Source organism: Bos indicus, chromosome 17 (assembly GCF_029378745.1).
Source record: "Bos indicus isolate NIAB-ARS_2022 breed Sahiwal x Tharparkar chromosome 17, NIAB-ARS_B.indTharparkar_mat_pri_1.0, whole genome shotgun sequence".
Taxonomy (NCBI): Eukaryota; Metazoa; Chordata; class Mammalia; order Artiodactyla; family Bovidae; genus Bos; species Bos indicus.
In genome coordinates this window covers 71,227,842-71,247,441 of record NC_091776.1, presented here as the reverse complement: position 1 = coordinate 71,247,441, position 19,600 = coordinate 71,227,842, and the positions used below count along the sequence as shown (strand labels likewise).

Here is a 19,600-nt window from a genome sequence, read left to right as displayed (position 1 = left end):
CCTGGTGCTCCTGAGGTCTTTGGCTGTGATGCCTTCATCCTCTAAGCAAGTCTCCCAGATGAAAAAAGCCATGTCCCCAGGGACTTCAGGCTTCCCTGACAGCTCAGTTGGTAAAGAGTCTGCCCTAACCCTAACCCAGTTGAGTCCTGGGTTGGGAAGGTCCCCTGGAAAAGGGATAGGCTACCCACTCCAGTATTCTTAGGCTTCCCTTGTGGCTCAGCTGGTAAAGAATCTGCCTGCAGTGCAGGAGACCTGGTTTCAATCCCTGGATTGGGAAGATCCCCTGGAGAAGGCAAAGGCTACCCACTCCAGTATTCTCGCCAGGAAAATTCCATGGGCTAGTCCATGGGGTTGCAAAGAGTTGGACGCGACTGAGTGACTTTCACTTCACTTCACTTCCAGGGATTTCCCTGGTGGTCCAGTGGCTAAGACTCTTTGCTCTCTAGGCAGGGCACCCAGGTTGGATTCCTGATCACAGAACTAGATCCCACATACCACAACTAAAGATCTTACAAGCTGCAATTAAGACTCGTGAGTGCCTGTGCTGCTCATGTCTGACTTTTTGAGACCCCATGGACTGCAGCCCGAGAGGCTCCTCTGTCCATGGGATTTTCCTGACAAGAATACTGGAGTGGGTTGCCATTTCCTCCTCCAGTGGATCTTCCTTACCCGGGGACTGAGCCCACCTCTCCTGTATTGCAGACCTACTAAGACCTAGGGCAGCCAAATAAATAACTAAATAATTTTTTTAAAAAAAGAAAAAAAAAAACCTATTCCCAAACCCAAGATTCAGAGAAAGCCCAACTGGGGGAAAAGAAAACAAAACCAAACCTTGAGAATAGCTTAGCCTTCCTGGGCCCCTGGCTCCCAGTTTAAGAAGGACCTATCCCGTCAGGAGAGAACTTTCTCCAGGTTGGATGGGGCCATGTTCTCCACCCCCTCCAGGGGACTGCCCTCCTCCATAACTCACCTTTGGCCAGACTACCGCGATATCCAATCTCCCTGCTTCCTCCCTGGCCACCCTCCAGTCCAACCCCCACCACCAGTCAGAATGTTATTCTAAAATGCAATCTGAGCATTCCATTCTTGTTCAGGTTCTGCAACTCTGAGGTGTGGCAATTCAGGCCCCACTTGACCGAGCCCTGACCGGGGGAGCTGCTGTTTGATGTCTCCTCCCCACCGCCCCCTCAGGGTGGGTGCAGGACTCGTGATTCCCAGTGCTTGGTGCTGAAAGGATGACCGGCCCACGCTCTGCAGCCAACACACGTGGAGACCTGCTGCCTCTACCGTCCTTGTCGAAGAACCAGTGGAGGACAGGGCGTTCATTAATTTAACCATGGACAACCAGTCTGGGGAAAGCTAATCCACCGGGCCTACGAAGCTGGCTGTCTTTCAAAGAGAGGCCAAAACCAACAGCCAGGACAGATGGAACGTCAAATAAATCACACCTCAGAGTTAGAAGCAAAGGCTCAGGCTGAGCCCAGGTTTATTTCCCAGACTGGAAAGAAAACGCAGATGAAAGGAGACAAGGTCTGTGTGTGCCATTCTCTTTGTGGCTTTGCAGCCCCAGCGACAGATGGGTGGGAACCTGGCCCCAGGAGCGGAGGACTCAGGCAGGCAAGCCATGCCTGCTCTCCGGGTCTGCCTCCCACGGGACAATGGAAATGAAGTTGCTCTGCGAACTGCCAAGGGCAGAGCAGAGGCGAAGCTTCCTGGCTCACTGGATCATGGCCAGCACTTTGGGCAGCATCTTCTGCTTTAAGGTGGGGTCTGCAGGCTGAGAGTCCTTGGCCTTCAGGATGACCTCATGGGCCTCTTGGAAGAGGACCTCCCCCACCGCCGCCTCCACGCGCTGGCGCCACGCGGCCAGCTTGGGTCGGCCTTTGAAGACTTGGCAGCCGGCACCCACGGGCTGTAGGGAGAGAGGGGACGGGATGGGTGACCACGTATCGCAACACCAACCTGGTTTGGAGGCCACTGAACTCCAGAAGGTTTCTCCACAGGGTCCCACAGCCAGGGGCATGGTGTGAGCAGGACTTCAGCGCCACCCAGGACCCCCCTGCCTCATACCCCCACCACCACCCACAGCACTCACGTGCATCAGCTCCGTGATGGCTACCAGGTCAGCCAGAGAGATGTGGGACCCGGTGAGAAAGGCTTTGTCCTGGAGGAACTTGCCCTCAAGCACCTGCAGGGCCATGTCCAACTCTGCCAGCGTGGTCGCCAGCATCTCAGGAGAGACCGGCTCACCCAGGAAAACAGGGAGCATCACCTAATGGGCGGGCAGGCAGAGTGGGGCCTTAGGGGCCGGCATTCCTACCTGACCTCCAGGGCAGCACCTGAGACTTTAAATGTAAAAGGTCCTTAAATATAAATGTAAGGTCTTTAACTATAAAAGACCATCAGAAAGTAATTCTGATTTATTCATGTCTGGAAATGCTATAGAGTAGTTAGAAAAAAATGCATTAGATCCACCCGCAGCGCTGTGGAAAAACGCACATTGCGTGATGATCTGCGGGCGTTTATATAAAATTGTAAGCGCTCAAAGCAAAGCATTGTTTTGGGGCTACACATAAATGTAATAATGTAGAAGATCATGAACTGAAAGGACTTGAACCAGATCTCAGGGGACAGGAAGTGGGGGGTGGACTTCAGGAAGGGACACGGGCAGCAAAGAGGCCTGTTGATTTTTGTTCCCTAATGTTTCTTTTCTTATATATATCAAAAATGATAGAAGACACAACAATGAAACTGGTGACCCAAAATTAAAGATACAATTTCAGAAAGGAGGCGTGCACCTCTGAGAAGAATACGGAACGTCACGAAAAACCCGCCATGATGACGCTAGAGAGAAAATAACCTTGTTTTTTTTTTTTTTTTTTAAGTCATCAAAGAATACAGAACTTTAAAAGAAAAAGGAAAAGTAAAAGAAAGAACAAAAAGTAGGAAAGAAAAAAGCCTAAACCTGCCTGTCTGATATGGAAACCACCAGCCACGAGAGGTTCCCGAGCTCTTAAAATATGACTGGTCTTAGACGACATATGCCGTGAGTGTAAAATACACACCAGGAAACAGACACGGGCCAATGGAAAGGACAGCGAGCCCAGAAATAAACCCACACGCTTCCAGCCAAGTAATCCACGACAAAGGACACAAGAATATACAAGGGAGAAAAGACAGTCTCTTCCATCAGTGGTGCAGAGAGGACTGGGCAGCTACATGAGGACAAATGAAATTAGAGCATTCCCTAACACCATAAAGATAAACTCAAAACGAACTGAAGACTTAAACTTGAGACCGGAAAGAGTAAAACTCCTAGCAGAAAACTTGGGCAGAAGCCCTGAGGGGCACTCAGGCGTCCCTGGGATGCACACTGCTGCTGCCGCCGCATTCTGGCTACTGTGAGTAAGGCTGCTGTGAATGTGGGTACAAGCATCCCTCTGAGATCCCGCTTTCAGTTATTTGGGGTATACGCGCAGGAGTGGACTTGCTGGGTCATACGGCAATTGTATTTTTAATTTTTTTGAGGAACCACCATGCGTTGTCCACAGGAGCTATTCCCCTTACCATTCCCATCAACAGCACACGGGAGTTTCGATGTCTTGTTATCCTCACTAACACTTATTATTTTGCTTATCTACCTACCTATCTGGGCTTCCCACGTGATGCAGTGGTAAAAGAATCCACCTGCTAATCCAAGAGATGCAAGATATACAGGTTCAACCCTGAGTCAGGAAGGAGGAGGGAATGGCAACCCACTCCAGCCTGGAGAACCCCATGGACGGAGGAGCCTGGTGGGCTACAGCCCATGGGGTCACAAAGAGTCAGACACAACCGAGCAAGCAATCCTTGACCTATCTCTCTCTCTGTAACAGCCATCCCAGTAAGGATGAAGTGGTATTTCATTATAGTCATTTAAAAAAGAATCTTTATTGAATTTATTACAATAATGCTTCTGTTTTGCGTTTTGGTTTTTTGGCTGCAAGCCATACGGGATCTTAGTGCCCAAACCAGAGATCGAACCTGCACTCACCCCCTGCACTGGATGGCAAAGTCTTAACCACTGGACCTCAGGGAGGTCCCCTCATCATAGTTTTAATTTGCATTTTCCTAAGGATTAGTGATACTGAACATATTTTCATGTGTTTATTAGCCAAAATCATACCACTGATACTCTGAGTATATTGGGTTTAGTAAAATATATTCAACTGAATATATTTTAAATATATTCAATTATGGCTACTGGAAAATTTTCAAGTACATATGTGTCTCACTCTTTACTTTTGGGCAGCACTGGACAAAATGAGCTAAATTCCAGAGGGCATGAACCCTCCCAAGGTAAGCCACGTTCATCCCTGGGGTCCAAGCAGGTCAGGGTGCAAGCCTGCCATCTGTCTGGGAGTTTTCTGATGGAGCAGCCATGTGGGGTTCTCAGCAGGGCTGAGAAGCAGGGCCATCTCTTGGTTGCAGTTGGTGCTTAGATTCCAAATCCTTGCTGGAGGAAAATGAGCAACCTGATTCCACCCTCAAGACGTTTCTGAAACTTCTTGAACAGAACGGAACTGTAACTGAAGCCGCGTTCCAGCCCCAATCCTGACTAGCTGGAAGAGACGAACCTCCCACTGAGGATGCTTGGCAGAAGAAAGAGCAAGCCCTGGGTCAGGATTTACTGTGCATCCAGTGTCCACTCTCCTTTATAGAATACGTAGCACACAGTAAGAAATTATCAGGATTAAGAAGAAAGAAGAAAGTGAGAAATTATAATGTAATGTCTTTACATTATAAGACATGTAAAGAAAGAGGAAAATGTGGGTGTTCCCTGGTGACCTAGCGGTTAGGATTCGACGTCACTGATGTGGCCCAGGTTCAATCCCTGGCCAGGGAACTGAGATCCCACAAGCTGCATGGTGTGGCCAAAATATAAAAGAAAAAAAGAGAGGAAAACGTGACCCATAATCAAGATGGTAAAAGACAACCAATAGAAACTAACCCACAGAAAAGCCAGGGGCTGAAATTAGCTAACAAAAACTTTAAAGTAACTATTATAAGAATCAATATGTTAAAGAATTTAGAAAAAAAGATAGACCAAGTGGGTGAGCTGATGGTGAATGTCACCAGAGAAATGGAAACTCTAAAAAAGAACCACATGGAATCTCTGGAACTGGAAAAACACATATTTCAAATACAAAGAATGTATTAGACAGGCTTAACGGCAGCTTGGGCAAACAGATGAAAGAACTGGGGAGTCAAAGCCGGGTCAACAGAAGCTACTTACACTGAAAGGAAGAATGTGAGGTTGCCCGTGCCCTGGTGGGGCGATGCCCTCACCGCCCCCCCTCCCCAGGGAGAGCACCTCACCTTATGCCACAGGGCTCGGAGGCAGTTTCTCCGCAGGGCTGTGTGCTGCCAGGCCAGGTACTCGTCCACACGGGCACAGGCCTGCAGGTCCTGAGGGTACCAGTGGTCGGGGACCTTATACTTGCGGGCCAGATAGAGCAGGATGGCCACGCTGTGGGCGAGGGGAGGACATGTTGGAGGGCAGGGGGCGGGGGGCCCACTGAGCCGGGGCTTGATACAGAGTCCCTTCCTGAATCTTCCTGACCACACACCAAACTATTTTCTCCGTTTCCAGACAAGGAAGCCAGGCTTTAGAACAAGGATGGGACTTGCTCAGGGCACACAGGCTTTGGAGGCTGAGCTGAGAGTCTCCCTGAGGCTAACAGGCTATCCTTCTATCACCGGGCTAAATTCCACGGCGAGTCCTGCCAAGAGTTCGGAGCACAGTTTCTGACGGGAGGACCAGAGATAGCTTCCTGGAGGAGTCAGCACCAAAGCGGAGCCTTGCAGAAGCTCAGCTGCTTCCAACTCTTTCCAGCCTGCGTCCACTCTCATCATCCCACATTCAGACCCCCAGGAGGCCTGACGCTTCAAAAAGGCTTTCCTGCCAACCCATCATCGTTTGTTCTCTGTCGTCCCTCTGTTCTCCCTAAAGCATCCTGCTGGAAACACAGGAGGATATGGGAGCTGTGGGATCTTGGACCAGCGGGACAGACAAGCCTCCTGCAGCCCCCTTCCTGCCCTAGGTTAGCCGGGCTGCCTTGGTGTTGGAATGGCAGGGCCGACCAGGAAGGACAGTGAATGTGGGAATTTGGGGCCACTGGGAAGGCTTTCAGGAACTTCGGGTACCCCAGGGGCTGGGTACCCCAGCCAAAGGGGCAGAAAACCTCTGTATCTGCCCCTGGCCCAAGCTCCCTACTGGGAATCGTGCTTCCACACCAAGCTAAACAGTTCACTTTTTTTTTTTTTTTTCTCCTTTTGTTCCCAGCAAGGGAGTTCTGAGCAAGACAAGGGTCCCTGCTGTGATGGCAAACGTCCATGTGTCTGGTGGTCCTCCCAGGGACGGGCAGTCCAGAGACGGGACCACCAGGAGACCTCAGTACAAGTTTGGCCTGGGGACCCCCTCACCAACCACCACATGACTAGTAAGATGCTTGCTTTTCCAGTCATCCCGTGAACTGGAACTGTGGGCAGGCAGGAGCTAGGGGTCCAGCCCTGACTCTCTGCGGGATATTGGACTGAGGGCCCTTCACCTCGGAGAGACGAGATGGTTCCAGCAGGGTCTGCCAGCAACCCCAGGGTCCCAGTTACCTCTCGGTCAAGATGAAGTCCCCGTCCTTCAAGACTGGCACCTTCTGCAGGGGGTTCACCTGGGCAAAGGCATCGCTGAGGTGCTGGCCTGCAGAGAGCCCAGTGTGGTGGGTGGTGGGGAGGAAAATGCCCCGCCCTGCCTGGCTATGCCCACCTGTTGTACCCACCCCCTCAAAAGGCCCCAACCGCAATGTCGTGGCTCTTCTCCAGCCCCCGGCCGCTCTTGGTGTGGGAGAGGCTGGCGGGGGTTACTGTGGGAGAAGTGGGAGGTTCTGCCAGCTGGTACAAAAGAGAGCTCGACACCCCTTGCCAAGTTCCTGTGGGCATAACCTCCCCCACTAGGAGCCCCCCTAAAACAGAGCTTAAGGAGCTCCATCCAGGGCAGGGCCTGTCCTTGCCCGGGCCCACAGACTCCCACCCTCTGCCTTTTCACCATCGCCAGCATCTCTGGCTTCCACGTGGGGTCTGGGGGTGTTGCAGCTGCGGGGACTGGGAGACTGGTCCCCTGAGTGGACTCTGGCTTCCTTCAATGCCACTTTCTCTGTGGGCCCTAAGGATAGACCCCCAAACACAGACAAGTGGCATCTTCCTAGCGTCCACTTGAAAAGTGAAAGTGAAAGTCGTTTAGTCGTGTCCGACTCTTTGTGACCCCATGGACTACACAGTCCATGGAATTCTCCAGGCCAGAATACTGGAGTGGGTAGCGCTTCCCTTCTCCAAGGGATCTTCCCAACCCAGGGTTCGAACCCAGGTCTCCTGCATTGCAAGCGGATTCTTTATGAGCTGAGCCACCAGGGAAGTCCAAGAATACTGGAGTTCGTAGCCTATCCCTTCTCCAGGGGATCTTCCTGACCCAGGAATCGAACCGGGCTCTCCTGCATTGTAGGCGGATTCTTTACCAACTGAGCTATGAGGGGGTGTCCACTTACTTGCAGCCAACTTCCCCTGGACCCTCTGTGTCCCCTTGCTCACTCCGCCCTGGGCACCAGGGACAGAGTTGGCCCTATGCTTAGGGTCCCACTGAAGCTCTGTGGAAAGGTGCAGCCCAGAGTCTCCTGGGACCCTGATCTCTGCTTGAGCTCGAGGGAGTGTTTTCTGCCCCTTCAGATGCAGCCAGAGAGAGACTTCTGGGGCGCACGGGTCATCACTGCTGCCCCTGCTCAACAGCTTTCAGGGGCTCCCCAGCACCCAGGAGCAGGCAAAGCTGCTCAAAGCCATCTACTGTCCCCCACGGCCTCACCTCTCCAGCCTCTCTCCTCCCTTTCCCCCCACCCTTCAGACTGTGCCTTCACCAGGACCCTCCCCTCCTCTCCTGGCGAAACACACCTCCTACAGTACCCTCTGTGGGACAGCCTGGTTGGGACGCCCCTTTGTGCCCACTCCCTTGCCCCTAACCCACACTCAGCAGAGGTGACCGCTGGGCAAGCCTGGGGGCCAGTCCCCCAAGGAGGCTGGACGAGATGGCGATTCAGGCCTCAGGACAGGCTGGCACAAAGGCAGAACGGCAGGCGAGCCTCACCGAGCTGGGGGTGCTAAGTGGAAGGCTCAGCCCTGCAGAGTTGCCTGACTTGTTCTGTGCACCCCCCACACGCTCCCCCGCCCCGCACTAGCAACACGGGAGCACGGCCTTCCCTACCCTCAGCTGCCCTGGCATGCCAGCTGTGCCCTTGGGACTCTGGGGATCTGCCAGAGAAAGAACAAACCCTCAGCCTGCAGGGCTCATCAACGCCCGCCCCCCACCCCGCCCACCGCCCCGCAGTCCCCCTCCTGCTCTCCGTATCCCCACAACGGGTGCCGCCTTCTGAGAACCAGTGAGACAGTGGATAAGCTAGGCGCGCAGGCAAAGCAGGAGGAGGAAGGAAGCGGGGGAGGGGGGCGGTAAGGGGGCCAGCGGGGGTGGCGGAGGGGAGGGGGAGGGGACCCAGGGCAGCAAGGGCCAGAGCATCAGCAGTTGGGGCCACAATGGAGGGACTCGCTCTGCCCCATCCCAAGCAGCCCCCTAAATTCCTTTCCTCCTGCCCCTGTCTCTTCACCCAGTCCCTGAGCCCATGCCTGGTGGTAGCCCTGTTCGCCAGGTTCCTGCATTCCTCATGCGCCCCGCCCCCCGGCTCTTTTACTCTGCTTCAACTGAGCCCCCCACTCCTCGTCGTCCATTCCAGGGACCCAGCCAAGTCTGGGGATCCCCAAATCTCCGATCTTCCTGGTGGCTGGCCGCAGGACGGGTGAGGCTCGGGGAGAGGCTCCCCTGACCTCCCCTCCCCATCCCCACCTCTCGGTCCCCCAAACCCCGGCCGGGCGTCCACCTTTGCGCAGGTCCACGGTTTGCAGCTCGAAGGGGATGCGGTTCTTCTTGGCGAAGATGTAGATGGCGCGGCAGGGTTGGGACAGCAGGTCCAGGTAGAGCTCCAGGCCCATGGCGGGGGCGGACCGGCCTCGCCACGCAGGGGACACGGGACTCAGAGGGCCCCGGGCCGCGACCGACCAGCGGCGTTCGGCCCGCCCCCCACGCGCTGCTCCCCATAGGCGCTCGGGCCGCTCGCTCGGGTCCAATCGCCTGCGCCCGGAGGGCCTGTGGGGCGGGGGCTCCGGAAGGTCCCCCTCGGGGAGGCGGGCCGGTCACGCCCAGGTTCGTCTTGCAGAGCAGAACTTCGCCAAGACTCATGCGGGCTGCGGCGTGCGTCAGAAGTTCCTGCTTTAGGGATGAAGAAATCGAGGCCCAGAGGGATCACGGGTCCAGAAAGTCTGACTCCAGCATCCACGATCTTGGCCCCAAGCTGCAGAGATCCGGCGCCATCAAGAAGCAAGCTAAGTTCTGTCGCTCAGTCGTGTCCGACTCTTTGTGACCCCATGGACTGCAGCATGCCAGGCCTCCCTGTCCATCACCAACTCCTGGAGCTTGCTCAAACTCATGTCCATCAAGTCAGTGATGCCATCCAACCATCTCATCCCCTGTCGTCCCCTTCTCCTCCTGCCCTCAATCTTTCCCAGCATCAGGGTCTTTTCCAAGGAGTCAGCTCTTTGCATCAGGTGGCCAAAGTATTGGAGTTTCAGCTTCAGCATCAGTCCTTCCAGTGAACACTCAGGACTGATATGACCAAGAGGCAAAGCCTCAGCGCTCACTCCCTTGCCCCAGCGCACCCCTGGAGTTTGACAGCAGGTCTTCCTGCCTCCAGCACAGTGCCTCCGTCTCATTCCCTGAGTGTGTTTCTTCCTCCTCTGGGCCTCTGTTTCTCCATCTTTGAAAATGATGGGAAAGATCCAGCTTTCTGGGCATATATCCAAAGAAAATGAAAACAGGATCTCCAAGAGACAGACAGACATCTCCAACCCCATGTTCACTGCAGCCAAGATAGGGTAACAACCTAAGTGTCGGTTAAGGGATGAGTGGATCCAGAAAATCTAGAGATTATTCACGGACATGTATTGAGGTGGAGAAGGAAAATGGCAACCCGCTCCAGTATTCCTGCCTGGAGAATCCCCGAGGACAGAGGAGTCTGGCGGGCTGCAGTCCATGGGGTCGCACAGAGTCGGACGTGACTGAGTGAGCACACACGTATCGAGGACTCTTGTATTCAGCTTTAAGAAAGGAAATCTTGTCGTTAGCGACAACATGCATGGACCTGGAGGTTATCATGCTAAGTGAAATGTCAGACACAAAAAGACAAATACTGCCTGATCTTACTTGTGTGGAATCTTAAAAGGTGGGACTCTTACAAGCGGGGATTAGAACGGTGGTTACCAGGGGCTGGGGCGAGAGGGGGAATGGCAGCACACTGGTTAGAGAGTAGGAAGCTTTGAGTACCCAAGACGCATAAGTTATGGAGATCTAACGCACAGCGTGGTGACTGTAGTTAACAGGCCTGCGAGATACACGTGCAACTTGCTGAGTAGTTCTTAATGATTCTCACCAGGAACAACAAAAAAATGGTAACTGTCTACTGAGAAAAGCACAGCCTGAATGCTGTGAGTGAGGTTTGATCCAGGGTCTTGCGGAGAACAGTAGCCTTTTCAAAAATCCAATTGTTTGGATTCGCTGATCTCTTCTATCCTCTGTCTCCACTCAGATCTTTGTTGTTTCTTTTCTCCTGTTGGCTACAGGTTTAGTTTGCCTTTCTTTTTCTACTTCCTCCAGGTGTAAGTTAGGTTGTTGATTTGAGATCTGTATGCTGCTGCTGCCAAGTCGCTTCACACGTGTCCGACTCTGTGCAACCCCATAGACGGCAGCCCACCAGGCCCCTCCGTCCATGGGATTTTCCAGGCAAGAGCTCTGGAGTGGGTTGCCATTTCCTTCTCCAATGCATGAAAGTGAAAAGTGAAAGTGAAGTCGCTCAGCCGTGTCCGACTCTTTGAGACCCCATGGACTGCAGCCCACCAGGCTCCTCCGTGCGTGGGATTTTCCAGGCAAGAGTACTGGAGTGGGGTGAGATCTGTATGTGTTCACAGCTATACAATGGCCTCTTGGCTGTTTCTGCTGCCTCCCGTAAGTTTGGGTCTGTCGTGTTTTTAATTTTTTAAGGTACTTTCTACTCTCCCTTGTGATTTCTTCTTTGATTCATTGGTTGTTTAAATGCATTTTTAAAAGTATTTCATTTCCTAGCTTTCCTTCTGTTATTGATTTCTCATTGCATTCCACTGTGTTCAGAAAACACACATCATATGATTTCAATCAGTTTAAATTTCTTGGGATTTATTTTATGACCTCACCCAGGGTCTATCCTGGAAAATACTGCATGTGCCATTTAGAAGATCAGGTATTTGTGGGTGCTGTGCTGTGTGTGGCCGGCAGGCCGATGGGGTTATTTTTTAACAGCTATCTATCTTATTTATTTGGCTGCAGCAAAATAAACATTTACTGCCTAGTTGCAGCAAGTGGGATCTCCAGTCTTCCCTGTGGCATGTGGGGCCTTTAGTTTGGGCAAGCAAACTCTTAGTTGTGGCACATGGGATCTAGTTCCCTGACCAGGGGTTGAACCTGGGTTCCCTGAATCAGGAGCATGGAGTCTTAGCCACTGGGCCACCAGGGAAGTTCTCCTATAATGTTAGAATGTGGTTCAAACCTCCGTTTCCTGCAGGATCTCCAATCTCGTAATTCTATCCATTAGTGAAAGTGGAGCACTAAAGTCATCAGCTGTCACACTGACAGTTTACTCACGAGTAACCTTTAATTTTCCAGTTCTTTTTGGAAGCTGGGGGGACTCACGACTGCCACCCAGCCCCAGGCGCATCTCAGGCTCGGGAGCCACGGGAGTTGTTTCAGTTCTTTATTAGGCAAAGAAGCAGTGAATTTCAGCGTCTCCCTTAAGGAAAGGGGTTCCGGGGGCTGAGCTGGCCAGGTCCTCGGGGTGGGCTGCCTCTACTTGAACTTCTGCAGCAAATCGCAGATCCTCTCCTTGACCATCGGGTCCAGTGTGGAGCAGTCCCATTCCGCCAACTTCACCAGCCGGTCGTGGGCCTCGCAGAAGAGGGTGGAGCCGATGGCCAGCTCCACCCTCATGCGCCACTCGGCCAGCTTGGCACTGTTGAGGAAGACGTTATGGTTGCCGGCCATGGGCTGTGGACAGACGGAGAGGTAGGCATGGTCAGCCTGGGGACCAGCCCCACCTGGGCCCTGCCTACAGCCAGAAGACTCTCCCCACTCACCCCTGTGGCCAGTGGGCTTGCTGACCCCCAAGGCCTGGCCGGGGCTCACAGGTCATGTAACAGATGGAGGCGGGGGGTGGAGGACCCCGAGTGGCTCTCTTGTCGCTGGTCTTGCTCCACGGCTCCTGAGTCCCTCTCAGAGGGGCCCGTGACCCAGGGGTTCCCACTTCTCCAGTGTGAAACCTCCCAGGGGTCTTGCCTTCTTCCATGGAAACCCCCTGCCCCCAGATGGATGTGGGAGGAATTCAGTTATTTCTCCCTGTGTTGAACCTCCCTCTGTGATCAAGCACAGGAACTGCGATGAGACACCCAGCCGGCAGCCTAAGAAACACGAACCCAAGACACCTGGGGTGGGTGTGGGGGTGAGACTCAGGGGACTGCACCGCCTGCGACAGAAAGACTGGGACTTTGTTTCTCTCCCTGTGCTGGTCCATCCTGCAGACTGACCAAGGGCCAAAGTGGCCGCTTTGCACACTGGCCAGGATCTCAGCTCCATCCTACACACCAGCTCGGTCACAAGTGGCCACCCTCCCCTGCACGCAGAAGCTGCATGAATGTCCCCCACCCAGAAGTGTCCCCCCATGCAGAGCAGATGGACCCTTAGACCCAAAGCCAGGGAGCGGCCCTGTCCAACTGCCCTGACTGGAGCTCTGGAAAAGAGGGGCACTTTGGTCAGAAGGACACTTTGGAAGCTTCTGGATTCTTCCTGGAGGGTCCTTTGGGAGGAGGAGGCCCCTGGGATCCCGGCTGACTGAGCAGGCTCACCCTCCAGCTCCCGTCCCCACTGAGGACTCTTCCTGAGGCACTAACGACCATGATCCTCCCTGGTTCCCAACCTGGGCTTCCCGTGGTTCCCCCAGGTCAAGGCCAGGCACCCAGGCACGGCTCCCCCTTCCCCAGCCTCTCTGCAAGTTACGGTCTCAAGGGAGTCCCTCGTATGCTCCGTCCGCCTGCCCCCGCTGGAAACCTGCATCATCTCCACCAGGGCTACCAGGTCGGCCAGGGAGATGTTGTCCCCAGTGATGAACATCTTGTCCTGCAGAAACTTCTCCTCGAAGAGCTTCAGGTTGTTCTTCACCTCCGCCAGCATCTGCTCCGTCTTCTCAGCTGGGACCTCGTCTCCCGTGATCATCGGGATCAGCAGCTGCCCGGGGTGGGGGAGGGGAGGGAGAGGAGGCCCCGTCTGACTCTCCAGGCCTCTGGAGGCCCCGTCTGACCCTTGCCTGCTAAGACAGGTGGTGGGCAGTACCAAGGATGTGAAGTGGTATCGCCTCCGTTGGCAGTTCCAGTGGGTAGAAGGCGCCTGGTGCCCTTGTTCAGAAGGATGAGGGACTTCCCTGGTGGTCCAGCGGCTAAGACCCTGAGCTCCCAATGAAGAGAGGGCCCAGGTTCGATCTCGGGTCAGGGAACTAGATCCCACACGCTGCAACTAAGAGTTCACGGGCCTTGACTAAAGATCCCCACGCTGCCGCAAAGATCGAAGATGTTACGTGCTCCAGCTAAGACCCAGCAGAGCTCCAAAAGACTGATTAATAAAAGTTGTTTTTTTTTTTTAAAGAAGGACTTGAGGTCCCAGCAGGAAAGAATCCTGTGATTGATTGGTGACGTCTGCCACAGGTGTAGCATAAGAAGTATGGGCACATGTACTGTTGATCTGTCAGCTTCAAATATGACGGTCTTTGCGGGCCCTTTCACGTTTTTTTTTTCTTTTCTCCCACTGCACAGCTCGAGGCTTGCAGGATCTTAGTTCCCCACCCAGGGTCTGAACCCGGGCCCCCGGCAGTGACAGCACCATCCTAACCACTGGACACAGGGGAATTCCCAGCTCTGATCCCTCCAGTTCAGAATGAAATGTCTTGAATCCTATCCCGGCTTGAGTGACACCAGCCCCTCCTGGGTGCCCTTCCCCTCGTCCCTATAAGGCTCTTTCCTGCCCAGTGGTCCGTGTCATACCCCCACGGCTCTGTAAGGCGGGCAGGACAGGGAGCTGCAGAAATGAGGCTCAGAGCGGGGCGGACGCTGGCCAGAGCCCCAGCCGTGGGCCCCCTCACCTTCATCCAGAGTATCTTGTTCATGGGCAGCTGAATGGCCGTGTGCTGCCAGGCCATGAACTCGTCCACGCGGGCACGCATGTGCAGGTCTGGCGGGTACCAGTGCGAGGGGGCGCTGTACTTGCGGCACAGGTAGAAAAGGATGGCCACGCTGCGGAGAGGACGGTCAGGGCGCTCCCCAGGCCGGCCCACCCTTGCTCGCCGACCACCCGGCGCCCCTCCTGGAGGGGGCTGAGCCCAGCGGCCCCGGGAAAGGCAGTCAAGCCCACCCCCAGTGGTGAGGACCCTGCAGGGAAGGGGGTGTTGGTGGGTGGCCTCAGACAGGGCAGAACACGTGGGGGAATCCCTTAGGAGGTCATTCCTAAACATTTGCAGGTGAAGGATGGGGTGGCCAGGAGGCAGAGGAACTGAGCAGAGTACAGGCGATGCACAGTGAGCCCGGGTGGACCACCGATGGAGCTGGGGGTGGCTACTGGGCTCCTTACGCCCCTGGTTCTCTAGCGCTTGTTCTACTTTGGTGCGTGTGAACTTTTCCGTAAAAGAAAGCCAGCGATCAGCAGCGCAGGTGGGCCAGGCCGGGTGGGAAACTCCCCCAGGAGGAGCAGAGACTTGGGGTGCGAGCGCTGGGAGGACAGTTACCTTTCAGACAAGATGAACTTCCCGTCTCTGAGGCTGGGCAGCTTCCTCAGGGGGTTGATCTCGATGTACTCCCTGCTGTGGTGGTGACCTGAGAGGGGCAGGAAGCTCTGAGGCTGCTGAGACCCCAGAGACGAGAGACCCGGGCCTCCCCGGGACAGAAACAATGCCTCTTGGAGCATCTTCCCAAGAAGGCGACGCTGCACCCCAGAGGAGAAGCACACTGCCCCTCCCTACATGAGGAGGCACATCAGGGAGCCCGTAACAGGGACCAGGCCAGGGTCCCTGTTATGCTGCCGCCCTCCCAGGCCCTGAGGCCAGGGCGATGCTTTGGTTCCAGGAAGCTGGAGGCCTCCAGCCCTCACCCCCAACTCTGTCTAGGCCCAAAGCCACAGCCTGTGAATCAACAGAAGACCTGGGGGCCTGGATCACAGTCCCAGGCCTCCTGCCCCCTCCAGGCTCTGCAAGTGGAGATTCTGAAGCCCCCTCTGTGGTCGGGGCGGTGATGGAGACTAGGGCCATGACCCTCACCCGGGCCCCGGGGAGTCACCCTGGGCAGGTCGGGGTGGGGTGGGGTGGGGTTGGGGGGCTGGGGAACACGTACAATGAGGAATAAGTACACGTGCTCCTGTGACCTCGGCCGCCCTGATGGGCAGTTGCACGGCAGCGAAGGCGGGTGCGCTGGGTGAGAGCCCGGGGACCCTTCTTGTTCCCACTGTGCCCCCCTGGCCCCCGTTCATCATAGTGAGGAAGAATCTGCGGGGAATGGCAAAGGCGGGCCGGGCAGACACACAGTGGACAACTGCCCCCACCAGGAAGCTTTTCTTCCCTTTGTGCACTTGGGTGGGGTATGGCGTCGGGGCGGGGTGGGGCGGGGCTTGGCGTGGGGCGGGGCGGGGCTTGGTGTGGGTGGGGGCGTGGTGGGGCGGGGCTTGGTGTGGGGGCTGGGCGGGGCGGGGCGGGGCTTGGCCTGGGCGCCTGGTGGGGCGGGTCTCCTCTGCTTCCACTTCTGTGAATCCCTGACCTAGCGTCCTGCCGCCCCTAGCACCCAGCCCATCCGGGCAGCCGCAGGCGCCCACCTTTCAGCAGATCCACAAACTGGAAGTCGAAGGGGATGCTGTTCTTCCTGGCGAAGATGTAGACGGCGCGGCAGGACGGGGACAGCAGGTCCAGGTAGAGCTCCAGGCCCATGCTGGGCCCCACCGCGGCTGGCAGACGCCCAGCCGCACGCAGCCCACCGCAGCCTGTGCCCTGGCCCTGTGCCCACCCACCCAGGCCTGGCGCCCCGCATTCTGGAACTTATTGTTCTCTTGGTGTTGCCATGAGGCCCAGAAGCCTGGAATGCTCACAGCGGGAAGGATTGTGAGGATACTTGGGAGCAGACCGACAGCCACCACGTGGGGTGGCGGGAGTGGCTGTGAATTTTCCCTTCCCCTCCCTGGGGGCCCGCATGTGTGTGCCACTGGCCCGTATCTGAGAGGGGCTTCCGTGTAGGAACTCCTGGGGCCAGGCCTTTATGGCAGAAAGTGACCAAAGGGGCGTTATAGGTTTCAGAAGCGGTGGGGGGGGGCGGGGGGGGGGGCGTCTAGCCTGAACTGTGGCTAGAAATGGGTGCAGAGAAAGAAACCGGAACCTGGGGGGTTGTCACCACTCAAGGGGTCACAGAGGAGCTCAGAAGCTTCCAGCCTGGGTTGGGACCAGCTGCGCCCGAGGGCCAAGCACCTGGACTCGGCACCCAGAGGCAGAGGAGGGTCATGCGGGGGGCCTGAGTGCTGCTGTCTCTGAGCTGCTTGACTTGAGGAGATTCCCAGACCGTTTAGAAACCGGGAGAGCCCATTGACTAGAGCAGAGCAAGGCTGGAGACGAGTGACGGGCACACAGCACGCTTACTGCAGCCCCCAAACTGCAAGGGTGCAGCTGGCCCTCAGCGGAGCTGCTCCTTCACCAGCTGCGCCAGCTTCTGGGCCATCTGAGGGTCCCACTGGGCCTCCTGGGGGTCCTGAGACTGGAGCACATGCCTGTGGGCCTTCTGGACGAGCTCAGGGCCCAGGGCAGCCTCCACACGGGCCCACCACGCAGCAAGCTGGGGCCAGTCTCGGAAGAGGTTGCAGCCGACGGGAGAGGGCTGGGGAAACAGGGCAGCTGGGGCTTGGGCTCAGCCCGTACCCAGAGCACTCCCGGGGGCAAGTGGGCAGGAGAACCTCACCTGCATCAGCTCCATGAATGCCATCAGATCCTCCAGGGAGACCTGCCCAGAGGCCAGGAAAGGCCTGGCTGCCAGGAGCTCCTGATCAAGGTGCCCCAGAGCGGGCGTCAGCTTCCCCAGCAGCTGCTCTACCTGCGTGGCGTCCATGGGCTGCTGGGAGAAGTGGGGCAGGAGACACTGGGCCAGGAAGAGAGGAGGCGGCTTATCTCCGGGCCCTGGAAGCCTCCCAGCTCTTTTCCACCCCTCCCTCGGCAGCCACTTATCAGTGAGGCCCTCTGGGGCTTTGTGTTCAGAAGGATTCCAAGGTTTTATTCAGGCTCTGAAAAAAGCTATGCATTTCACTCCATCTCTGGCAAGTTGGATACTGCAAGGCCACAAAGATGCTGGCAGTACTCTTAAATGAATGCATTGGTATTTCCGAGACTGGTGACGGTGAAGAGGGTTTAACCCACACTCTGGAGCTGTCTGAACTGCCAATAAGACAGAAGAATAATACACCAAGATAAGATCCAAAGGACATATAATAGTGACATTGCGGCTCCGGGTGACAAGGACATAATGAAATGTCATAAATTAGTGATGTCTGCCTGGGGAAGAAGACAGGACCCCCCTGGGGGTCCTCAGTTCAGTTCAGTCTCTCAGTTGTACCTGACTCTTTGCTACCCCATGGACTGCAGCACACCAGGCCTCCCTGTTCATCACCAACTCCCGGAGTTTACTCAAACTCATGTCCATTGAGTTGGTGATGACATCCAACCATCTCATCCTCTGTCGTCCCCTTCTCCTCCCACCTTCGATCTTTCCCAGCATCAGGGTCTTTTCCAATGAGTCAGTTCTTTGCATCAGGTGGCCAAAGAATTGGAGTTTCAGCTTCAGCATCAGTCCTTCCAATGAATATTCAGGACTGATTGCCTTTAGGATGGACTGGTTGGATCTCCCTGCTGTCCAAGGGACTCTCAAGAGTCTTCTCCAACGCCGCAGTTCAAAAGCATCAATTCTTTGGCGCTCAGCTTTCTGTATAGTTCAACTCTCACATCCATACACATGACTACTGGAAAAACCAAAGCTTTGACTAGACAGACCTTTGTTGGCAAAGTAACATCTCTCCTTATTAATATGCTGTCTAGGTTGGTCATAACTTTTCTTTCAAGGAGCAAGCATCTTTTAAAATTTCACAGCTGCAGTCACCATCTACAGTGATTTTGGAGCCCCCAAAAACAGCTCCTGCCCAAGTCTGCAGGATATGGCAGGGAGGCTCACCTCGCACAGGTGGATGTTGGTGGCAGGCTGCTGGGTGGCCGTGTGCTGCCAGGCCAGGCACTCATCCACACGGGTGTGGGCCTGCAGTTCTGGCGGGTACCGGTGTGCCTCCGTCTGGTATTTGCAGCTCAGGTATAAAAGGATGGCCACATTGCAGGCAGGGGGTGTCAGAGATCACCCTGCCATGACGGCTTCCCCCGGGCTTAGCTGGTCAAGAATCTGCCTGAAGTGTAGGAGACACAAGTTCAATCTCTGGGTCGGGAAGATCCTCTGGAAGAGGGCATGGCAACCCACTCCAGAATTTTTGCCTGCAGAATCCCATGGACAGAGGAGCCTGGTGAGTTATACTCCATGGGGTCGAAAAGAGTGGGACCAGACTGAAGTGACTTAGGATGCTTAGCACACTCTGCCATGACTCCAGCCTGTTCTGCGCCTCAGAGCCCAGCTCTCTGGGTCAGGGGCCCTTCTCAGGCAGGTGAGGCGGACCAGCCACGCATGCCCCATTCCTTTCCTGGGCCGGTTATGCCTGGTGTTCAGGGTCTGGGGGAGGGGTTCAGGGGGACCTCAACTCTCTTTTTTTTTTGGCCACATGGGGAAGTAGCCTGGGGGAGCTTAGTTACTTGACCGGGGGATCGAACTCCAGCCCCCTACAGTGGAAGTGGGGAGTCTTAGCCACCGGACCCCCATTCCTGAGTGCCCTTGGGCTCTAGGCACCTGGTGCTCAGTCTCCATCCTCCGACAAGCCCTGGGAGGTGGTTACCTTACTCCCCTGTCTTACAGAAGAGGAGCTGGGGCCCAAGGTTCGGGACCTGCCTGCAAAGAGTCAGGACAGGGGACTGGCATTCAGAGCACAGTGCAGCCCCAGGGCCGCCCAGCCCCTGTGACTCTGAAAGGCCATGCTGGGACATCTGGGGAGGGGCTCCCCTGGAGCCTCAGTCTTCCCTGGCTGCCTGCAGGCTGTGCAGGCCTGGGGAAGGCCGGCATGCCCTCCGCTCTGAAGCTTCCAGATTTAGCCCCAAAGCAGCCCTCTGGTCCAGGTCCCTGCCCTCTGAGCTGGACTAGCTCAGAAGAGGAAGGAGCTGCTGGAAAGATTTCCAGCTTTTTGTCTGCCTCCAAGCAATGATGAGCCCCAGACCCAGGGCGCCTTACCTCTTAGCCA

General features: G+C 55.6%; 3 protein-coding genes across 8 annotated transcripts; all 3 read right to left on the bottom strand.

Moving 5' to 3' along the window:
- Nucleotides 1–1,455: 1,455 nt before the first annotated feature.
- LOC109571322 (glutathione S-transferase theta-1) lies at nt 1,456–9,164 on the bottom strand. 3 transcript variants are annotated; one of them, XM_019977712.2, is made up of 5 exons: nt 8,952–9,155; nt 6,649–6,736; nt 5,359–5,509; nt 2,096–2,272; nt 1,456–1,912 (listed from the first exon to the last, which is right to left on the bottom strand). In XM_019977712.2, the coding sequence occupies exons 1-5, from the start codon at nt 9,061–9,063 to the stop codon at nt 1,718–1,720; spliced, it is 723 nt and encodes a 240-aa protein (XP_019833271.2). In that variant the 5' UTR covers nt 9,064–9,155; the 3' UTR covers nt 1,456–1,717. The 3 variants fall into 3 exon arrangements, with proteins under 3 accessions (XP_019833271.2, XP_070626031.1, XP_019833272.2); XM_070769930.1 differs by lacking the exons at nt 2,096–2,272; nt 5,359–5,509 and having other exon boundaries at nt 8,952–9,161; XM_019977713.2 differs by lacking the exons at nt 2,096–2,272; nt 5,359–5,509; nt 6,649–6,736 and having other exon boundaries at nt 8,952–9,164.
- Nucleotides 9,165–11,895: 2,731 nt separating this feature from the next.
- On the bottom strand, nt 11,896–16,266 carry LOC109571547 (glutathione S-transferase theta-4). Of its 4 annotated transcripts, XM_070769927.1 has the most exons (6): nt 16,055–16,266; nt 15,580–15,731; nt 14,979–15,066; nt 14,340–14,490; nt 13,256–13,432; nt 11,896–12,164 (listed from the first exon to the last, which is right to left on the bottom strand). In XM_070769927.1, exons 1-6 carry the CDS (start codon nt 16,264–16,266, stop codon nt 11,913–11,915), a joined length of 1,032 nt encoding a protein of 343 aa, XP_070626028.1. In that variant the 3' UTR covers nt 11,896–11,912. The 4 variants fall into 4 exon arrangements, with proteins under 4 accessions (XP_070626028.1, XP_070626029.1, XP_070626030.1 ...); XM_070769928.1 differs by lacking the exon at nt 15,580–15,731; XM_070769929.1 differs by lacking the exon at nt 15,580–15,731 and having other exon boundaries at nt 14,340–14,454.
- A 633-nt stretch (nt 16,267–16,899) lies between these two features.
- On the bottom strand, nt 16,900–18,993 carry LOC109570966 (glutathione S-transferase theta-1-like). Its single transcript, XM_070769931.1, has 2 exons — nt 17,182–18,993; nt 16,900–17,100 (listed from the first exon to the last, which is right to left on the bottom strand). Exons 1-2 carry the CDS (start codon nt 17,326–17,328, stop codon nt 16,900–16,902), a joined length of 348 nt encoding a protein of 115 aa, XP_070626032.1. The 5' UTR covers nt 17,329–18,993.
- Nucleotides 18,994–19,600: the final 607 nt, after the last annotated feature.